The following is a 19,275-nucleotide window of genomic DNA, read 5'->3' as shown; positions in this document are numbered from 1 at the left end:
ATAACTCTTGTTACATGGGCCAGCTGCCCAAGCACTTTGAAGCCCTAGTCAAAAAAGTGCTTTGATACAGGCAAGAACAAGTGAGTTATGAGGCTTTAAAAATATCCCATACATTTAGTATGGATGATTCAGGCGCACAAACATGTTTACATGAAAACATGTTTGTCCCAGTACAAAACCATTGGAAGTGAATACATGGTCACCTCTTTGATATTACTATCTTTGGTGGGGGCTCAGGTGAATGCGTACAGACTATAATTGGTGAATAAAATTTGGCTAATTTCCTTGATTCGCCAAACTTTAGTCACTCCAAACTTTTACTGTTTAAGGTATTAACAGTTTTCTCTGTTCTATAACTCTCAGTTAGCTGTTTAAATTAAATAAACTACAGATATTTAGAAAGTAAATGAGTAGCCCTACAATCTGAAGGGATACAACTGCAGACTGGTGGTCTGTAAGCAGAGGCTGTCTGTGAATTGTTTTTTCCCAATTATACACATTAATCAGATCAATCTTTGGAAGGCTGCTGTATCCAGACAAAGAACATGGTAAGTCTGAAACTTGGTACACAAGTTTCTACAACATTGACCTACATGGAGTGTTTTTATAGTTTAAGAGAAATTGCGTCCAGTTTTTGAGACCACCTGATCATAGGTGAATGAAAATGAGGTGGAATGGCTATTACACTTCTTAGTATTGATAGTCAGGGAACGTATTTAGTCACAGTTTTTGTAGTGATTGCAGTGGCACTTCTTATGCTATTCTTCATTTTTAATGCTGTATATGTAATAGTTATACCATGGGCAAAGCACGAGTGCCCATGGTATAACTAATATGTTCTACTTTAGCATGTAGACTCACCTAATTGGCAAAATCTGTAGTTGCTATACCCTTCTCTTATATAGGGAACCAAGTAAGCTGTGATTGTGGGATTAAATTTTGCCAAACAAACTGTGATTGTGGGATTCAATTTTAATACATCAAACAGTAGTTTGATTTTATTATTGCTAATATAGCAATTTTAAAAGACTAGTGTTAATTATGTTACTTTAATTGCTACATTTACAAAAGTAAAAAAACAAACTTATTAAAATTGAATCCCACAATCACAGGTTGTTTGGCAGAATTCAATCCCACAATCACAGCTTGCTTGATTCCCTATATAAGAGAAGAGGATAACAGTAAAACATCAAAAACATCTGATGATTTCTGGATATGGTGTGCACACCTATTAGGTATGCAATGTCTCAAGTTAATGAGATATACGCACTGGTGGCAGTGCGTATATCTCATTAAGGCAGTGTGTAATGAGATATGTACCACTCTGTGTGGGTAGTTCAAAGGCACCGCCAGTGCCATAATTTGTATATTGCACTGCTGCAGACCGCAGCGAGTGCATTATAACTTATAACACACTGATTGCGGTTTTGTAGACCACAACGAGTGCATTATAAGTTATAATGCACCGACCGCAGTGCAATATACAGATATTGCACTGGCTGCGGTTTTGTGCAGCATAGCACAAGTGCCGGTGGTGAAGACCACTACGACACCTCACCTAATAGGTGGAAAGACACTTCACAGATCACTCGAATTCTTTTATAGCCTGACATGTAAAGGTCGATTGTGGGCCATAACGTCACCAATACATATAATGTTTACAAGCAGCCAATGGCGACTGAAAAATCCAACACGGGTGGCTACAACTCTAGTCTACATATATATATAAACGTACTTATACACCTTACTAGTCTGGTGCCATCTTAGCCCAGATTAAACTGTAGCCCACTTCGACAATGACTCAATAAAACAAATATATTCTAAATAATACTAACCTTTACGTTCGATTGTGGTAACCAGTTTTGTCATGCCGAGTTTAGCCAGTGTGAATAGTAAGAATTAGACTAGCATCGTTTAGTAGTTAGGTTTTGTTTACTTAAAACGTCTATTTAGCTACTTTTTTTTTCGAGAGAGAATCACTATGGCGATTAGTCTGGCGCTTAGTCTATATGGCGATTGAGTGATCATGCTGGCATGCTGAGCACTACATGATGAGAGTCGAACAGCGAATGCAGGTTAGTGATATAACCCATAGCGTACTAGCTTTCAATATCTCAGGTGGCTGCAGTACTGCAGGGGGAACGTCATCGCAACGTCCGGCTTGGTTACCCACAATCGATGTTAGAAACCTGGCCTTTATAAGTGTTACAGCTGTCTTGTGAGACTCTCCCCACCTATTAGGTGAGTGGTACATAACAGTTATACAACGTGCACTCGTGCTCTGCCTGTATAAACGCACTTGCCTTCGGGCCTAACGGCCCTCAGGCTCGTGCGTTTATATCAGGCAGAGCACTCGTGGCCGTTGTATAACTATATAATACACACTGCCTTAACGAGATATACGCACTGGTAGCAGTGCATATATCTCGTTAACATTTTGAGTCCATGCGATATGTGATATATATGCACTGGCTTTCCTTTGATCTGAGGTGTGAAAGTGGTATATAGGGGTGGAACAAGCTGAAAATGAAGCAGAATAACCACATCACTTTCCAGGAGAATTAGTAGTTGGCTTAAGTAGCTTGATTGATTTTATAGTGCATGTTTGGCTAGCGCCATTCTTTCCTTTGATGCAGTATGCATTGGTTCATCAGGCATAGATTGTGTTAAAAAGTAAGCAAACAAACATAAGGAAAAATTAGAAATTCTATATTTGAGTGGGGATCATGCACAGAAATAAAAAACAATGAAACAAGGGAGGTCATCTACACCTACAGTTATACTAGTGGAAATTTAATCCCTACTGTATATGAGTCTATATATTCTTAGTTTCATTGCTTTTTTATTCTTATGATCAAACAGAAAATTTCTAATTTTTAACACAATTTAGCATTACCTTCAGTGTATTCCAGTACTGGAGCCATCATGTTATCTCCTCTATACTGCACAGTAAAGTTAATAGTATTACTGATCATCCCTTGGGTTAGAGTTATTGTGATCAAACTGTATAATCAACACAAAAAGTATGTAAAACACTGTTGCTGAATTATATACATGTCTACATTACATCAATTTGACAGAGTTGAGACATATATACTACTAAATTAGTGGTGACTGCAAGTGTGGCAGGCTTAAAGTCTTATTGCAGACTAACTGACGTTTATACAGGTTAGTACCTGCAAAAGTATGAATGATTGTATTTAATGTTCTTCTTGTAAATTAGTAAGGAACACAGTTTTTGTTTATGTACAAGATATTGAATAACATGCACATTGACCATAGGTAAGACATACCTAAATGGAGCATCTGACAAACCAAATTCTGTATATATGTAGGTTGAAGAATTCAGAGCATAATATGTATCAATTGGAGCGTTCAAATTAGGAACAGTAACACGTTTTCCACTGTAATAGAATAAATCATTTAACGTATACATAATATATATAATGTTAGCATGTAGTAAGTACGTGATATAGAAAAAAGATAATACTACATACTACAGCATTATCAGGACACATGATAGTGTGTTGTGCTGCCAAGGAATGTTTATGTGTCTGGATGCACAACAGGCAAGTGTGTACAGGAACCAGGTTGTCATGCATTCGTACCTCAGTATGGCTGAACAGAAATAGCCTATTTCTTCTGTGCAACATCTGGACATCTTTCATACCAAATTTGAGCTAAATTGGTACAGCTGTCTTTGAGATACGCTCTTTTAAAGTTCATCTTATTTTCCTCATCTTTTTCTGGTTAATTTTTCTTTTTTCACCACTTACAAAAATTGCCATAACTCACAGAAGCTTTATTGGTTGTTTAAAATTTGGATGGCATAAAGAGCACATTTATCCAAACATGTGAAACAAACATGATCAAGACACTATAATAGAACAGTCACTAAGAATAAAAATAAAAAAATCTGTGAAAAATGGTGGAAGAATTGTTCAGGGTTCAAACCAGGAACCTCCATATAAATACAAAAAGTAATGATATGTAATCCAAAACAGCTAAACTGTGAAAAAGGGTGCAGCCTTCCAAAAATAGGCTAGTATATGAAAAAGATGTGATCTCAAAGGTGGTGGCCAAGAAATGGCTGCTATGAATTAATTTGTAATGTCACAAATTAAGTGACATTCTAATATCACTACAGCCATTTCTTGGTCACCACCTTTGATATCACATCTTTTTCATACTAACCTATTTTTGGAAGGCTGCACCCCTTTTCACAACTGAGCATGAATGTTGGTTTATGAAGAATCGAGAATATTATACATTTATTGTGCTACAGAATAACCTGGAACTACACTGTCATGGCTTCTTTGGCACTGTGCAGGGTTAGTTGTAAGGTTTAACTAATTTGACAAACTATTCTGACTTTGTCAAAGAGTGGTCAATGATTGGAACAGCCTCCCAAGAGATGTAGTACAGTCACCCAATGTTTTTCTATTTAAGAAAAAACTTGATGAGCATTGACAACAGTTTCGTTTTGATTTTCTGTAAATTAGGAGTTGGTATATAAGACAATTGTCTTTTCCATTACATTGCTTTACCAAAAATAATCAATTAATTAATTAATTGATGGATGTTTTGTCAGTATCATTCAGGCCCATTATAACCTGTTTATAGTGCAATAGAACAGTTAATTGAAAATTATCATTATTTAATTGAAAATTATCATTATTTAATTGAAAATTATCATTATTTAATTGAAAATTATTATTATTTAATTGAAAATTGTTAGTGCTATGATGCTACCAATATATATACGACAGGTACATACACTATAGCTACAGGTGCATACACTATAGCTACAGGTGTGTACATAACATTACAATGTAGCTCTTGCAATGTATAGTGACTATAAGCATCACCTATTACACTGTAAGATGGAACGCTACCTACTTTATTCTTTGAACATTGTTGAATGTTACATTATCTGGAATTCTTCCCATTGCATTTGCAAACAATGGCTCAAAGTCGATCTAAATGAGTTAACAATGTTTTACATGATCTTACAAATGTATTTTAATGCTAACCCTTTCTATATCATATCCAACTCCATCAATTAATACCACATCCAATGTCTGTGATTCCTACAATTATAAACAATGCAAACCAGAAATGTATAAGTAACAGCAATCTTTAGTAAAATTTCATATTGTCATTACTCAAACACCATCCACTCACATACATGTTTAGATATGTACAGATGTTGACCAGCATGTCAGGTGATAGTGTATTACACAGCTAATATACTACTATAGCATGATGTGGAGTTACACACATACAGCGAGCAGCCTGTAGCAAATGTGCATCTTACATTGTTTAAAGTAGACTTTCTGACTTTGATGTTTAGGTCCCCTAGAAAGAATTGTGATTGATCTCTAAAAAGAATCACAACATCTGGAGTTTTTCCTGTCTTGGAAATATTTAGAATCACAGGGTCAGGTCTCACCACACATATTGTAATGTTACTTTCAGTTTCAGAACAGATGTAATCTTCTTGCAGCACAAGAAAACAGTTAGTGTCACAACCATCCATATCATCATTATTACCATCATCACACTCTTCTATACCTTCCCTAACATCATCACCACACTCTGTACACAATGATGGTATAACTGATGTGTCACACAAGTAACTATCATCAATAGTACAGTTACTACATCCATCACCATCTATTGTATTGTTGTCATCACATTGTTCATAAAGTTCAGTTATTCCATTACCACAAGATGAACATCCAGTTGGTACGACAGTTGTATTACAAACATATCCTTCTTCTATATAACAAGTGGCATTACAGCCATCATCATTTATAGTGTTGCTATCGTCACATTCTTCATCAAGTTCCACTATGCCATCACCACAGAAGGAGCAAAGTGTTGGAACAAGAGTTGCGTTACAAATATATCCCTCCTCTATATGGCAAATAGCATTGCATCCATCATCCTTCAGCATATTGTTATCATCGCATTCTTCATGCAATTCTGTTAAGCCATTGCCACAGAAGGAGCAAAGAGTTGGAATAAGAGATGAATCACAATTAAATCCTTCTTGTATGATGCAAGATGCATTACACCCATCATTGTTTATTATATTATCATCATCACATTCTTCATATAGTTCTGTTACACCATCACCACAGAATGAGCAAAAGGTTGGAACACTAACTGTATCACACATATATCCTTCTTCAATAAAACAAGTAGCATTACATCCGTCACTGTTCACTGTATTATTATCATCACATTCTTCATACAGCTCTGTTAAACCATTAGTACAGAAGGAACAAACGGTTGGAACAAAAGTTGTATTACAGTTAAAACCTTCTTCAATATGACAAGTGACATTACACCCATCATTGTTAATCACATTGCTATCATCACACTCTTCATGTAACTCTGTTAAGCCATCACCACAGAAGGAGCAACGTGTTGGAGTAAAGGTTGAATTGCAGTTATATCCTTCTTCTATTTGACAAGTGGAATCACATCCATCATTACTCATTGTGTTGTTATCATCACATTCTTCATAAAGTTCAACTATTCCATTAGCACAGAAGGAACAAATAGTTGGAACAAGAGTTGTATTACAGATATATCCCTCCTCTATATGACAAGTAGTATTACACCCGTCACCTTTCATTATGTTATTATCATCACATTGTTCATATAGCTCTGTCAATCCATTAGCACAGAAAGAACAAATTGTTGGAGTGAGAGTTTGATCACAGACATATCCTTCATCTATATGACAAGTAGAATTACACCCATCATTGCTCATTGTGTTGTTATCATCACATTCTTCATATAGCTCTGTTACACCATCACCACAGAAAGAACAAATAATTGAATCAACACTCATATTACATGCAAAGCCTTCTTCTATCTGACAAATAACACTACACCCATCACCATTCATCATATTATTATCATCACAAATTTCTATTCCTTCTCTCACACCATCTCCACATAAAGTACAAACACTCAACTGTCCTTGTGGTACATCACACACAAAACCATCCTCTATAGTACAATTACTTGAACATCCATCAGTACTATTGGTATTACCATCATCACAGTCTTCACTAATACTTCGATTACCATCACCACAAGATGGACAGTTAAGAATAGTGATGTTGTCACTCACGATTCCCATAAAAATATTGCAAGTTGAATTACCATCAGTTACAGTCATATTTGGCACAAACTGAACAATACCTGTGTTGTTGTTGTTAGTTGCTTGTCTCCTTACTAAATAGTCTACATCTCTACGACTAACTTGTCTTGACTGTGGATTAAAACTGTCACAGAATCCCTCAAAATTATCAGCTCCAATTGTTCCAAATTTAGTAAACTGCTCTAAAGCATTACCATGTGGGTTATATAAGCAAAGTATGTTGCCTGCTGTATAGAATATTTCTTCCAATTGCAAGAAATTACAAATACCAGAAAGCTGTTCAAATAAATCTAATCCTGATGTCCAATAGTATTCAATACTATTCAGTACAAAAACAGATGCTTGTAGTTCACTATTATCTTGATTTGAACTACAAAACTGTTCATAGATTAGTGGTTGAAGAATAATGCAAGACTCCATGATGACTATAAAATTATTTTCGTAATATTTGCATTCCAAAGATCGTGGCTTAGTGTTAACATAACTAGCTGATAAAACAGTTAGTTCATAATACATACAATTCAACACTTCACTCTTCCAATTCTCCACACTGGGATCTGATAAACTACTAATACTATCACAAAATGCTTGGAAGAAATCTTGATGTATGCTAACAGGAAAGCCAGTCTTGTCACAAAGAAATGCTTCATCTAAACAGTCACTAAAATTACTACAAGAAGATGTTGTGAGGTGACAGTTGATGTTATCAGGTGGTTGTAGTGTGATAGTAGCAGTGGATGATAAACTGGTGGAATCGGTTACAGTAAATGTGATCTCTACATCTCCTATTCTATTGATCCCTTCTGTGTATGAGTTGTATCCATAAGTGAAGCTGTTTAGGGTCTAAACAAAAGAGAAAAATGTAATTACTCTATAGTTCATGGTTAGCATGGAGTACACTGATGATATACAACAAAGGCAAATTTAATTGCCATATATTAGTGTCAAGTGGTTTATTTTCTGTATACATATGGTTGACCGTGTTTCATTAAATTCTTATTAACCTTTAACTGGGATGGTATATTTAGCGGAATGGCGGAATTGACAGAAACAGCAGAATTGTCGTTTACAGATTATGGACAGTCTTAGAACATCCACTACCAGTTAGCTACTCACTGTTACACACACACACACACACACACACACACACACACACACACACACACACACACACACACACACACACACACACACACACACACACACACACACACACACACACACACACACACACACACACACACACACACACACACACACACACACACACACACACACACACACACACACACACACACATATATATGTGTGGTAATCAATTCTTATAGACTGTATAGTCTTATCTCGAGCCTCATCAATTAATTTAATGATTTATTGATCATCACCTTCCAATGAACACACCATATTTAATGTGCATGCTACTACCAAACACGTGATAAGAGCATTCTAGAATGTTCTTTAGCTTATGTGACTGATTACCATGTTTTGAATTGCAGAACAATTGGTGTTGAATAGTCAGGATTAGTCTCAGGTGGCCATGCTCTATTTTCTCGAGGTGGCTTTTACAGGTTTTCAAATATAAGCGTCCCCCTTGAAGGCACTTCTAGTAACATGTGATTCAAAATACAGGGTGTGATGTTTGAGATATGACTACACTCTAAGAACTGATTGCTACAGATGATGTTAAGCTGCAAGAAGACAGAAAATTAGAGATACAAAGACCATGCGCTTTAATTGTGGTGAGTTCTATGTAGCTGTTTTTTATATATGTAACAGTGAGCAGCTAACTGGTGATGGGTGTTCTAAGGCTGTCCATAGTCTGTAAACAACGATTCTGCTGTCACTGTTTCTGCCAATTCTGCTGTTTCTGCCATTCCACTAAATATACCATCCCCTTTTAACTTGATCAACCAGTTTAGTGATGTGTGATTAATTATTGATATCACAATCAGTCATTTTAATTGATATTTCAGTTTGAAATTAAGCTCTGCTAATATATTTATGGCTTTTCAGTGGGTAGCATAAGCGACCAATCATCATTCAGTACCAATTATTGACCTAACATTTCTTCACAAATATTATATTTTTGAACACTCGTTTGTAATTTTAATTTCAATGACTCCTATACTCTTTTGTAGTTTTTACAATGTACTTGGCCAAGTTCTTCATGTTGAAGGTTTATATAATAGCATGTAACACTTTCACACCTCAGATCAAAGGAATTCCAGAGGATACATATACCTCTTTACAGGGAGACATCTAAATATACACCGGTGTACATTGAAATGTATCCCGAGAAAGTGGTTGCACTTCTAAAAGAGCAAGCTACTTTCATCAAAGCAAGCATGGCCTTGATGTGGATGAGGTAGTGGTACTGCCCTTTGTTTATACAAGCTCAGACCAAAATTGATTGTGGGAATAAATTAATGCTCACGTGATAAATTGAAGTGTTGCCACAAGAAGCACTCAAATGAAGGTGTTTCAGTATCCTTGCCATTCTACAAGTTGGGAAATTTTACTTAAAGGTGAGAACTAATCTTACAGTGCATTCACAAGCATTTCGGCATTTTTTGAATGCAGACATGCTGACAATATGAGTTAACCACTCTATAACAAAGCTTACCCCTTTAGGTCTTATACGTTGTGATTAGTCTTTAAACAATGCGAAAACATTAAAACACTTGTACATTCCCCGAAATTTGCCCTGCTCGACTTTTCCGTGATATCTGTAGGACTCGTCCGTTTATTATAACAATCATAGCTACAACGTTACTTGCTGCTTAACCATAATCGAATCTTTCGGACATGCATATAAAATGAATCCAGTGGTTATACTCACATTGGTATCAAGGCTATCAGCCTGAAACGGAAGTGTTACATATTAGCTGTAACATGGGCACTCGTGATGTGCCTGATATGTATCCTGCAGCCCTTGGGCTTTGGGCATACATATTAGGCAAATCACTTGTGCCCATGATACAACTATAAAATGAAGCTATGCATTCCAAAGAGTTCAAGAAATCAAGCTATGCATTTGCATTTTGTAATATTTTATTTGCAAAGTGTGCAAAAAATTATCTAAGCCCTTTCAGTCCCCTATATGAAGAAGAAAAAAATGAAGAATTTAAGCCGAACTTTGAGGGCTCATATTTCACTACTGCATAATGCAACCTTGTTCAAATTTGGTATGTTGGGTGCTGAAGAAGGAGGGCATTTGCAGTACAAAGATGATTCCAATTCAAGAAGGGAGCACAGAGCATGAAAATGGCATTTTCTTTCTTCCTGTCAATATACTCACAGTGTGGTGGCTGGCTTTCTTGGCCACATGACACAATACCATGTGTCTTGATTTACAATGAAGTTTGGTGCAAATCTGATAAGTGTAGTCATAGAGCTACAGATGATTATTTGCGTTACATTTTGTCATGCCTACCAAGGTAAACTGCTTATGGGAATAACTTAAAAATCATAAGTTTATCATCATAGCTCAACCTTGTGTGGTTTAAAAGAAATTGCATTGACAGCTATAGAGTTACATGGTAAAAACCAAGCAACTGTAAATCATTGGGTTGAGATACTCTAATAGAACAATCACTACAGGATAAAAAGGTGCATGAAAATGTTGGGAAAAAACTTACCAGCAATCGAACCAGGGACCTCAATATAGAACACTCAAATCCTTAACCAATGAACCACTGCCATCATGTTACTTTTATATATGAAAATTCTAGCTAAAATATATTCAATAGTAAAGGTTCATAATTTCATAGATCTACCAATGGTAAATCTAGAACATTCTATGTGTGCTCTATTAGAGTAATACAAAAGTAACCAAATAAACTCTGCAATACAGTACTATTATAACTTCTCTAGTGTTCCATCAAATTGGAACTGATATTATAGCCATGCATTTTAATATCGATTGGTATTTGAAATACACTATGATTAAGACCCACTTGCACCAATTGTCATCATTATTATCATTATGATAAGTGCTATGCTAACATGAGAGACCTATGATAGCAGTAACCAGAGAAAAGAGCCTTTGAAGTAGCAGTGGAATTTAAATGGGGCAGCAGTGAAGTCATGGTGTAGTAAAGGTTAGTAAACAATATTAAATGATCTTAATATTGGATGTAAATGCATCCTTAGTAAAGAGATATAGCCTAGCATGCTATGTTGGGCAGCAATACTCACAAAGGGTAAGGCTAGGTTCTAATTAGAAATACAGCGTATGCATCTGCATTCCTCTGGAATCAACCGCTTGCTTCAGTGAAAAATTATCCAAACCTTTAACCCTCCCACACACATCACAGTAAATCATACATAATACACACCCCTTTACAGAGGCACACATTGCATGCTAACAGTACTGTTCACTATACTACCAGCATTTTATTGCAAGTCAATACCCTCCTAGTTGGCACATATTGCAGTTCTTAGATTTATATGTGTGTGCCCATTCCTTGCTTATTTTTTTATTCTGTACTTGTACGTATACGTGTGTATAGATGTTTGATACAACATCTAGTTGTAAATATATCTAAATATCACAGAGTACATGTGATCCGGTCTGCGAAAAGGGGTCTTATAGCCTTTCCAAATTGTCAAGTTTGACTAACCATAACTCCTCATGTTTTCAACTTACTTATCACCTTCATATTACACCAAGCCATAGTGCTACATTAGGGGTATAAGGGTACTAAATTTATTCACAAGTCAAGTTACAGGTTGCCAAGTACATGCAATCGAAAAGGCTATAAGACCCCTTTTCGCAGACCAGGTCACATACTTGCAATACACCAGTTTCTTGTTTATGTGTATTCCATATGCATGCATTCTACTGTCTAGTTGTACACATTTCTCAGCTTCTACAATTTATCTGTTTGTATCTGTGGTTTGTGTGCCTGTTATGTTCTTTACTTGCAGAGCCTGACTACTGCACTCTTACACAGCAAAGTCACACTTGCATAGCAAAGCCCAGGCATTTATTCCTAGAGCTGCCGTACATCTCAAGCTATTTCAGATGTGGCCTCTACTATCAGTAGCAACAACAGCAGCATGTGGACTCTACTATATCAACCACGTTGATGCTGTGTACTTCTAAAAACTGGGCACCTAGTAAATATTATCTCTTGAATTTATTAATTCTTTATATATTAACACACAGCATGCTATCATTTTATTTCTCGCCTTGTTTGTAATGATACACACAGTATATTAACATTAAATGTATTTCATAGTTCACCAATTATTTTGTAATTCATCAATTATGTTGCTATGAATCGCTAGGGAAGCATAACTTGAACAAACCACAAATAACGAACAGAAGTAGTTTGTCTATCGTGTTATCATACGCAAATTTTCTACACAAAACTTTATGGCTGCTCTTAATTTTCATTTGCAGGGATACACCCCCTACAATTTGAGAAGATACACCATTCCTGGTTGCTTACAAGGCCTGTTATGTTGTTTTTCAGTTGTTATAGGCCTGTTACAGCACGTAGGCTAGCCCCTACTAAACTGTTTCATCTGGTTTCAGTTACCAGCCACACACCCTTTAAGTAAACACGATGAAAACAGATAGTTAAGCTTTAATACTGTATGTTAACAGCTTTTATGCATTGAATGAAGGTTTATTTTCTGTAGCTCAAAGCCTTTTTGCTCACATGAGAGACATGCAGACATGCAGACATAGTCTCGTACCCAGACCCTATTTCCTCGGGGGTGGCACTTATTGATTAGGGATTATAAGTGCCCCCCTCGGAAAGGGTCTGGTCATCTGCCCATACCATTTTTGTTAAAAATCAACAACCTTTGTTGCATGTTAATTGATGTTAACTGACTTCTATAAGAAGCCTTTTGTGGCACAAGGCACAGAACGTATTATACACTTTTTGACTTCGCAATAATAACACTCTTGGATGGCTTCACTGACTACTTAGAAGTCGTTACCATCAATTACATGCGACAAAGTTGTTGATTTTCAGAACAAAAATCGTATGAGCAGATGACCAGACCCTTTCTGAGGGGGTGCTTATAATCTCTAATCGATAAGCCCCCCCCCCGAAAGGAAATAGGGTCTAGGTATGAGGCTAATGGAGACACACGGTTTTGGCCAAACCAACTTCAGTAAACATAGCGTGCGCTGCAGGCCGCGGGCGCATGCCTGGTTTAAAAAAATTGTGCATGGCCAAGAAATGCATGGCTGCAATAATTTTTATAATGTCTATCACTTTGTAACATTACAAAATAATTGACATTATAACATTATTGCAGCCATTTCTTGGCCACCACCTTCATCTTTTTTGCATATTTTTGGAAGGCTGCATCTCTTTTTCACGGCTTGGCTGCTTTGGATTACATATCATTTCCTATTTGTATTTATATATGCAAGCACCAAAACCTTTTGCATGTGCTGGCATACGTATGTTGTTTTTTTTGTTTTTTTTCAGTCGGTAAACAGAAGAACTAGATTTGGCATTTTTACCTTCATATTGTTTTATATATGACTGCATATATGAAGTATTCCAAAATGCATTGTTACATACATGTACGGTTGATTTCATCTTCCAATAACTTTTAACATCTCACATACACTCACCATTAAAATGTTTGAAAAATCTCCTTCTGTTATATTAGTAAAAGTAAACACCATAGCAGTTTTGACGGTTTCCTCAGTTACCACAATATCTCCATAACTGTTAAAGGTTACACTACCAATTCCATTGTCTCCACAGACAGTTACAGTAGTAGATGTTATGTTATCATCAACATCACACAAACACAATATATGAGATATCATAGTGAACTGTTTGTAAGGTACAGGGAGTGGACCATCAATTCTTGTATCATATAAATATTGAGTACAACTATCATCACATGACTGATCAGTGAAACCAAACACTGGTGGATCGGGAACTGGTATTAGATTGATCTGAAATGATTTTGAAATAATAAGCTAAGGAATCATGCCAATAATGATATATAGTATACTATTGGATTAATGGTAAATCATTTTTTCACCATATATTAGGCTAGTAATTAGATTATGGTTTGCTTTGTGTCTGTGTTCTATCAATTATCTGCATTCACATACATGCTACATGTTTTGCAGTGCTGCCCCACAACCATAAAGACCTATGTCATATATTTACATATAACACTTTCACACCTCAGAACAAAGGAGCCACCTGGGCTACATATGAAATGTAGCCAGGCTACAACTGGGCAGTGATTATATAGACGTTGAGGCTGAAATCGATTGTGGTGATCAACTAATACTCACATGAATAGGATGCACGACTTAGATTTCACCATGAAAACCACTCATACAGATAGCGTTTTGTAATCCTTGCCATCCTACGAGTTGAAATTGAAAAACATTCGACTAAGGTGAGAAGTGGTGCTATAACTTATTTGCCAATTGTTTCCACACGTTTTTGAATATGGACATGCCTCCATCATGAAGCTACCACAGAAACCACTCTACAAGCAAGCTTACCTATCTAAGCCTTTAGTAAACTCCGTACTTTTTCCATAAACAATTCAATTTCTCTGATTAAAACATTAAACTCGTGTAACTGAAATTCTCCATGATATCTCTAGGATATGTCCATTCATCATAACCAAACGTAACCAAACATAACCAGAACGTACTAGTTGCTGACCCATAATCAAAAATTTTAGGTATGCATATATAATCTATCCAGTGGCTGCATTCATGTTGGCTTGGATGATTGATCGCCTGTACAGGTTATCAGACTGACAAGTGTCATATATTAGCGGCATTTGGGTTTTACCTGATATAGCCTCTGCCCTCGGACCTGCAGCACTTGGGCATACATATCAGACAAAGCCCTCATGCCTGTGTTACAACTATCACAAGTACAATGGTAATAGCTACAATATACCAAGAAATATCCATCAAAATCCTATATGATACAGAGACTACAATTTATTGAAGGCTTTACAATTAAAGCGATTAAAAGTATAAAGTGATGTCACTTCACTTACAATAATGTGCTAGGGAGTCACTTATCCATTTATTTAGAGTATGGCTGCTACAGCAGATGGCACAGTAAATGGTGCCATAATATTACTGTGGACATTTATAGTTGATTATGCTATAAGGTGGTTGTGTGGTTCTGGTGGAAAGTAGGTTAATTTAGACTGAATACAGTTGTAAAGCAAGGTTTTTAAGGTTTGAACTCTTGTTCTGTGCTGATCCATTGAGGATCATCCTTACTGCAGCCTGAAGTTTCACCTATAGTCCCCAAATTCCTGGCAAGCAATGATACAGTGCATGCCACAAAACATTTTATGTGCAACATGTGCAAATCAGCTGCAATTGCTGCCCCTATTCTGTTAGTGCCAGACTAGGATATATCTCCTAAAGTACCTGCTCTAATCATTTAGTATGTAAGCACTTGTTGTCAATGACTAAACTTACTGATATATTTGTAGAGAAGGACTCCCCATTAATGGTAGCCATCAGTATCACAGTTCTATGTACAGATGAATGTTACACATTAAATATGTAATTTTCAGTATACCTTTGTTCCGCTGTAATATTTTGTCCCATATGCATATAGGTTATCCTGTTCACAATCTCCAGATAATCCTTCACATTGGCATTGCCAGTGTACTCCTGCAAACACATGGTATATACACTGATTATACTATCACTATGCATTATAGTACCAATAAATGATCTGAAATACTTTTAGTGATAGTTGAACTATCAGGACCTGTGTCACTCAGGAATTCCATTCTACCAGCATCCAAAAGCTCCACAGTAGCACTACAATGAAATGGCACTCTATAATAGAAAACCCATAAAAATGCCTCACTCACCTCTGAATTATCATGGCATTGTTGATGTCAACTAGCAGTGGGATAGGATTACTATCCTCCACATAGTCCAACATAATATTAATTGCTACTATTTCTGGTGGTGGTATAGTTGGTGTGGGAGTGGGATGCAAAGCTGCAGAAGTTACAGCAGATGTGATAAACATTTGCAAACTGTTTGTGGCTGTTGTTTCAGTTGAAAACATCTGTGGGTGAACATCAGTTGAAGATGTCCGTGGTTGAACCTCAGGTAAAGATGTCTGTGGTTGAACCTCAGTTGTAGATATCTGTGGTTGGACCTCACTTGAAGACATTTGTGGTTGAATGTCTGAAGACATCTGTGTTTCAGTATCAGTGTCTGAAGACATCTGTGGTTGAACTACAGTTGAAGATGTATGTAGTTGAAAGAGAGTCGAAGATGTCTGTAATTGAACTTCTTCTGATGATGTCTGTGGTAGAACCTTAGTTGAAGATGTCTGCGGTTGAACATCAGTTGAAGACATCTGTGGTTTAATGTCTGAAGACATCTGTGATTGAACTTCAGTTGAAGATGTCTGTGATTGAATTTTTGCTGAAGACATCTGTGGTAGATCCTCAGTTGAGGATGTCTGTGGCTGAACCTCAGATGAAGATGTCGGTTGTTGAACCTTAGTTGAAGATGTCTGTGGTTCAACTTCTGCTGAAGAAATCTGTGGTGGAGTTTCAGTTGAAGATGTCTGTGGTACTTCGGTCGAAGACATCTGTGGCTGAATGTCTGAAGACATCTGTGGCTGAATGTCTGAAGACATCTGTGATTGAACTTCAGTTGAAGATGTCTGTGGTTGGACTTCAGTTGAAGACATCTGTGGTTGAACCTCTGTGGAAGATGTTTGCAGTTGAACTTCAGTTAACGATGACTGTGGTTCAGCTTCTGCTGAAGAAATTTGTAGTGGAGTTTTAGTTGGAGATGTCTGTGGTTGAACTTCGGTTGAAGATATCTTTAGTTGAACAACAGTATCTGAAGACATCTGTAGTTGAACCTCTGCTGAAGATGTCTGTGGTTGAACCTCAGCTGAAGATGTTTGTGGTTGAACCTCAGTTGATGTCTGTGGTTGGACTTCAGTTGAAGACATTTGTGGTTGAATGTCTGAAGGCATCTGTGGTTGAACCATGGTTGAAGATGTCTGCAATTGAACTTCTGCTGAAGACATCTGTGGTAGAACCTCAGTTGAAGATCTCTGCGGTTGAACTTCAGTTGAAGACATCTGTGGTTGAATGCCTGAAAACATCTGTGTTTCAGTTGAAGATGTCTTTAGTTGAACATCAGTGTCTGAAGACATCTGTGGTTGGACTACTGTTGAAGATTTCTGTAGTTGTGAGAGAGTTGAAGATGTCAATGATTGAACTTCTTCTGAAGACGTCTGTGGTACAACCTTAGTTGAAGATGTCTGTGGTTGAACTTCAGTTGAAGACATCTGTGTTTGCATGTCTGAAGACATCTGTGGTTGAACCTCAGCTGATGATGTCTGTGGTTGAACTTCAGTTGAAGACATCTGTGGTTGAACCTCAGTTGAAGATGTCTGTGGTTGAACATCAGTTGAAGACATCTGTGGTTGAACCTCCATGGAAGATGTCTGCAGTTGAATTTCACTTGAAGACATGTGTGGTTGAATGCCTGTCGAAGACATCTGTGGTCGAATATCTGAAGTCATCTGAGGTCGAACTTCAGTTGTCTGTGGTTGAACTTTGGTTGAAGATATCTGTGGTTGAACCTCAGTTGAAGATGTCTGTATTTGAATGTCTGTTGACTGTGGTAGATCCTCAGTTGAAGACATCTGTGGTAGAACCTCAGTTGAAGATGTCTGTGGTTGAACTTCAGTTGAAGACATCTGTGGTTGAATGCCTGAAGACATCTGTGTTTCAGTTGAAGATGTCTTTAGTTGAACATCAGTGTCTGAAGACATCTGTGGTTGGACTACTGTTGAAGATGTCTGTGGTTGTAAGAGAGTTGAAGATGTCAATGATTGAACTTCTTCTGAAGACGTCTGTGGTACAACCTTAGTTGAAGATGTCTGTGGTTGGACTTCAGTTGAAGACATCTGTGGTTGAACCTCAGCTGAAGATGTCTGTGGTTGAACTTCAGTTGAAGACATCTGTGGTCGAACCTCAGTTGAAGATGCCTGTGGTTGAACATCAGTTGAAGACATCTGTGGTTGAACATCTGAAGACATCTGTGGTTGAACGTCTGAAGACATCAGTGGTTGAACTTCAGCTGAAGATGTCTGTGGTTGAATACCTGTTGAAGACATCTGTGATTGAACAGTTGAAGACATCTGTGGTTGAACAGTTGAAGACATCTGACGTACGTCAGTTAAAGATGTCTGTGGTTGAACTTCAGTTGAAGACATCTGTGGTTGAATGCCTGTTAAAGACATCAGTGGTTGATCCGATGTCTGTGGTTGAACTTCAGTTGAAGACATCTGTGCTTGAATTTTTGAAGACATCTGTGGTTGAATGTATGAAGACATCTGTAGTTGAACCTCAGCTGAAGTTGTCTGTGGTTGAACTTCGGTTGAAGATATCTGTGGCTGAATGTCTGAAGACATCTGTGGTTGAGCCTCAGCTGAAGATGTCTGTGATCGAACTTCGGTTGAAGATATCTGTGGCTGAATGTCTGAAGACATCTGTGGCTGAACCTCAATTGAAGACGTTTGTGGTTGAACTTCAGGTGAAGATGTCTTTAGCTGACCATCAGTTGAAGACATCTGTGGTTGAATGTCTGTTGAAGACATCTGTGGTTGAACTTCAGTTGAATATGTTTGTGGTTTAACAGCAGTTGAAAATGTCTGTGGTTGAACATCAGTTGAAGACATCCGTGGTTGAATGCCTGTTGACGACATCTGTGGTTGAACCTCCGGTGAAGATATCTGTAGTAGGACAAGTGAAGACATATGTTGTTGAACCTCAGTTGAAGATGTCTGTGGTTGAACTTCTGTTGAAGACATCCGTGGTTGAATGTCTGAAGACATCCGTGGTTGAATGTCTGAAGACATCTGTGGTTGATCTTCAGCTGAAGATGTCTGTGGTTCAATTTCAGTTGAAGATGTCTGTGGTTCAACTTCTGCTGAAGACATCTGTGGTTGAACTTCAGTTGAAGATGTCTGTGATCGAACTTCTGCTGAAGACATCTGTGGTTGAACCTCAGTTGAAGATATCTGTGGTTGAATGTCTGAAGATATCTGTGGTTGAACGTCCGAAGACAT

The 19,275-nt window shown here is 37.3% G+C and overlaps 2 protein-coding genes across 2 annotated transcripts in view; both read right to left on the bottom strand.

Annotated features, from left to right (window-relative positions):
- LOC136260369 (uncharacterized) overlaps positions 1–19,238 on the bottom strand; it is a 35,626-nt gene extending 16,388 nt beyond the window's left edge. The window contains exons 1-10 of the mRNA XM_066054082.1: positions 16,037–19,238; positions 15,884–15,983; positions 15,736–15,830; positions 15,633–15,687; positions 13,785–14,117; positions 5,318–8,023; positions 5,034–5,090; positions 4,900–4,979; positions 3,294–3,404; positions 2,897–3,003 (exon numbers count right to left, since the gene is read on the bottom strand). Of these exons, the coding sequence (XP_065910154.1) occupies positions 2,897–3,003; positions 3,294–3,404; positions 4,900–4,979; positions 5,034–5,090; positions 5,318–8,023; positions 13,785–14,117; positions 15,633–15,687; positions 15,736–15,830; positions 15,884–15,983; positions 16,037–19,200 (6,808 nt within the window). The 5' untranslated portion in view covers positions 19,201–19,238. The remainder of the gene's footprint in view (positions 1–2,896; positions 3,004–3,293; positions 3,405–4,899; positions 4,980–5,033; positions 5,091–5,317; positions 8,024–13,784; positions 14,118–15,632; positions 15,688–15,735; positions 15,831–15,883; positions 15,984–16,036) is intronic.
- LOC136261097 (uncharacterized) overlaps positions 19,214–19,275 on the bottom strand; it is a 40,766-nt gene continuing 40,704 nt past the window's right edge. The window contains exon 9 of the mRNA XM_066055065.1: positions 19,214–19,241. Within this exon, the coding sequence (XP_065911137.1) occupies positions 19,214–19,241 (28 nt within the window). The remainder of the gene's footprint in view (positions 19,242–19,275) is intronic.

This window comes from Dysidea avara, chromosome 7, assembly GCF_963678975.1.
Source record: "Dysidea avara chromosome 7, odDysAvar1.4, whole genome shotgun sequence".
Taxonomy (NCBI): domain Eukaryota; kingdom Metazoa; phylum Porifera; class Demospongiae; order Dictyoceratida; family Dysideidae; genus Dysidea; species Dysidea avara.
This window is presented reverse-complemented; position numbering and strand designations above follow the sequence as displayed.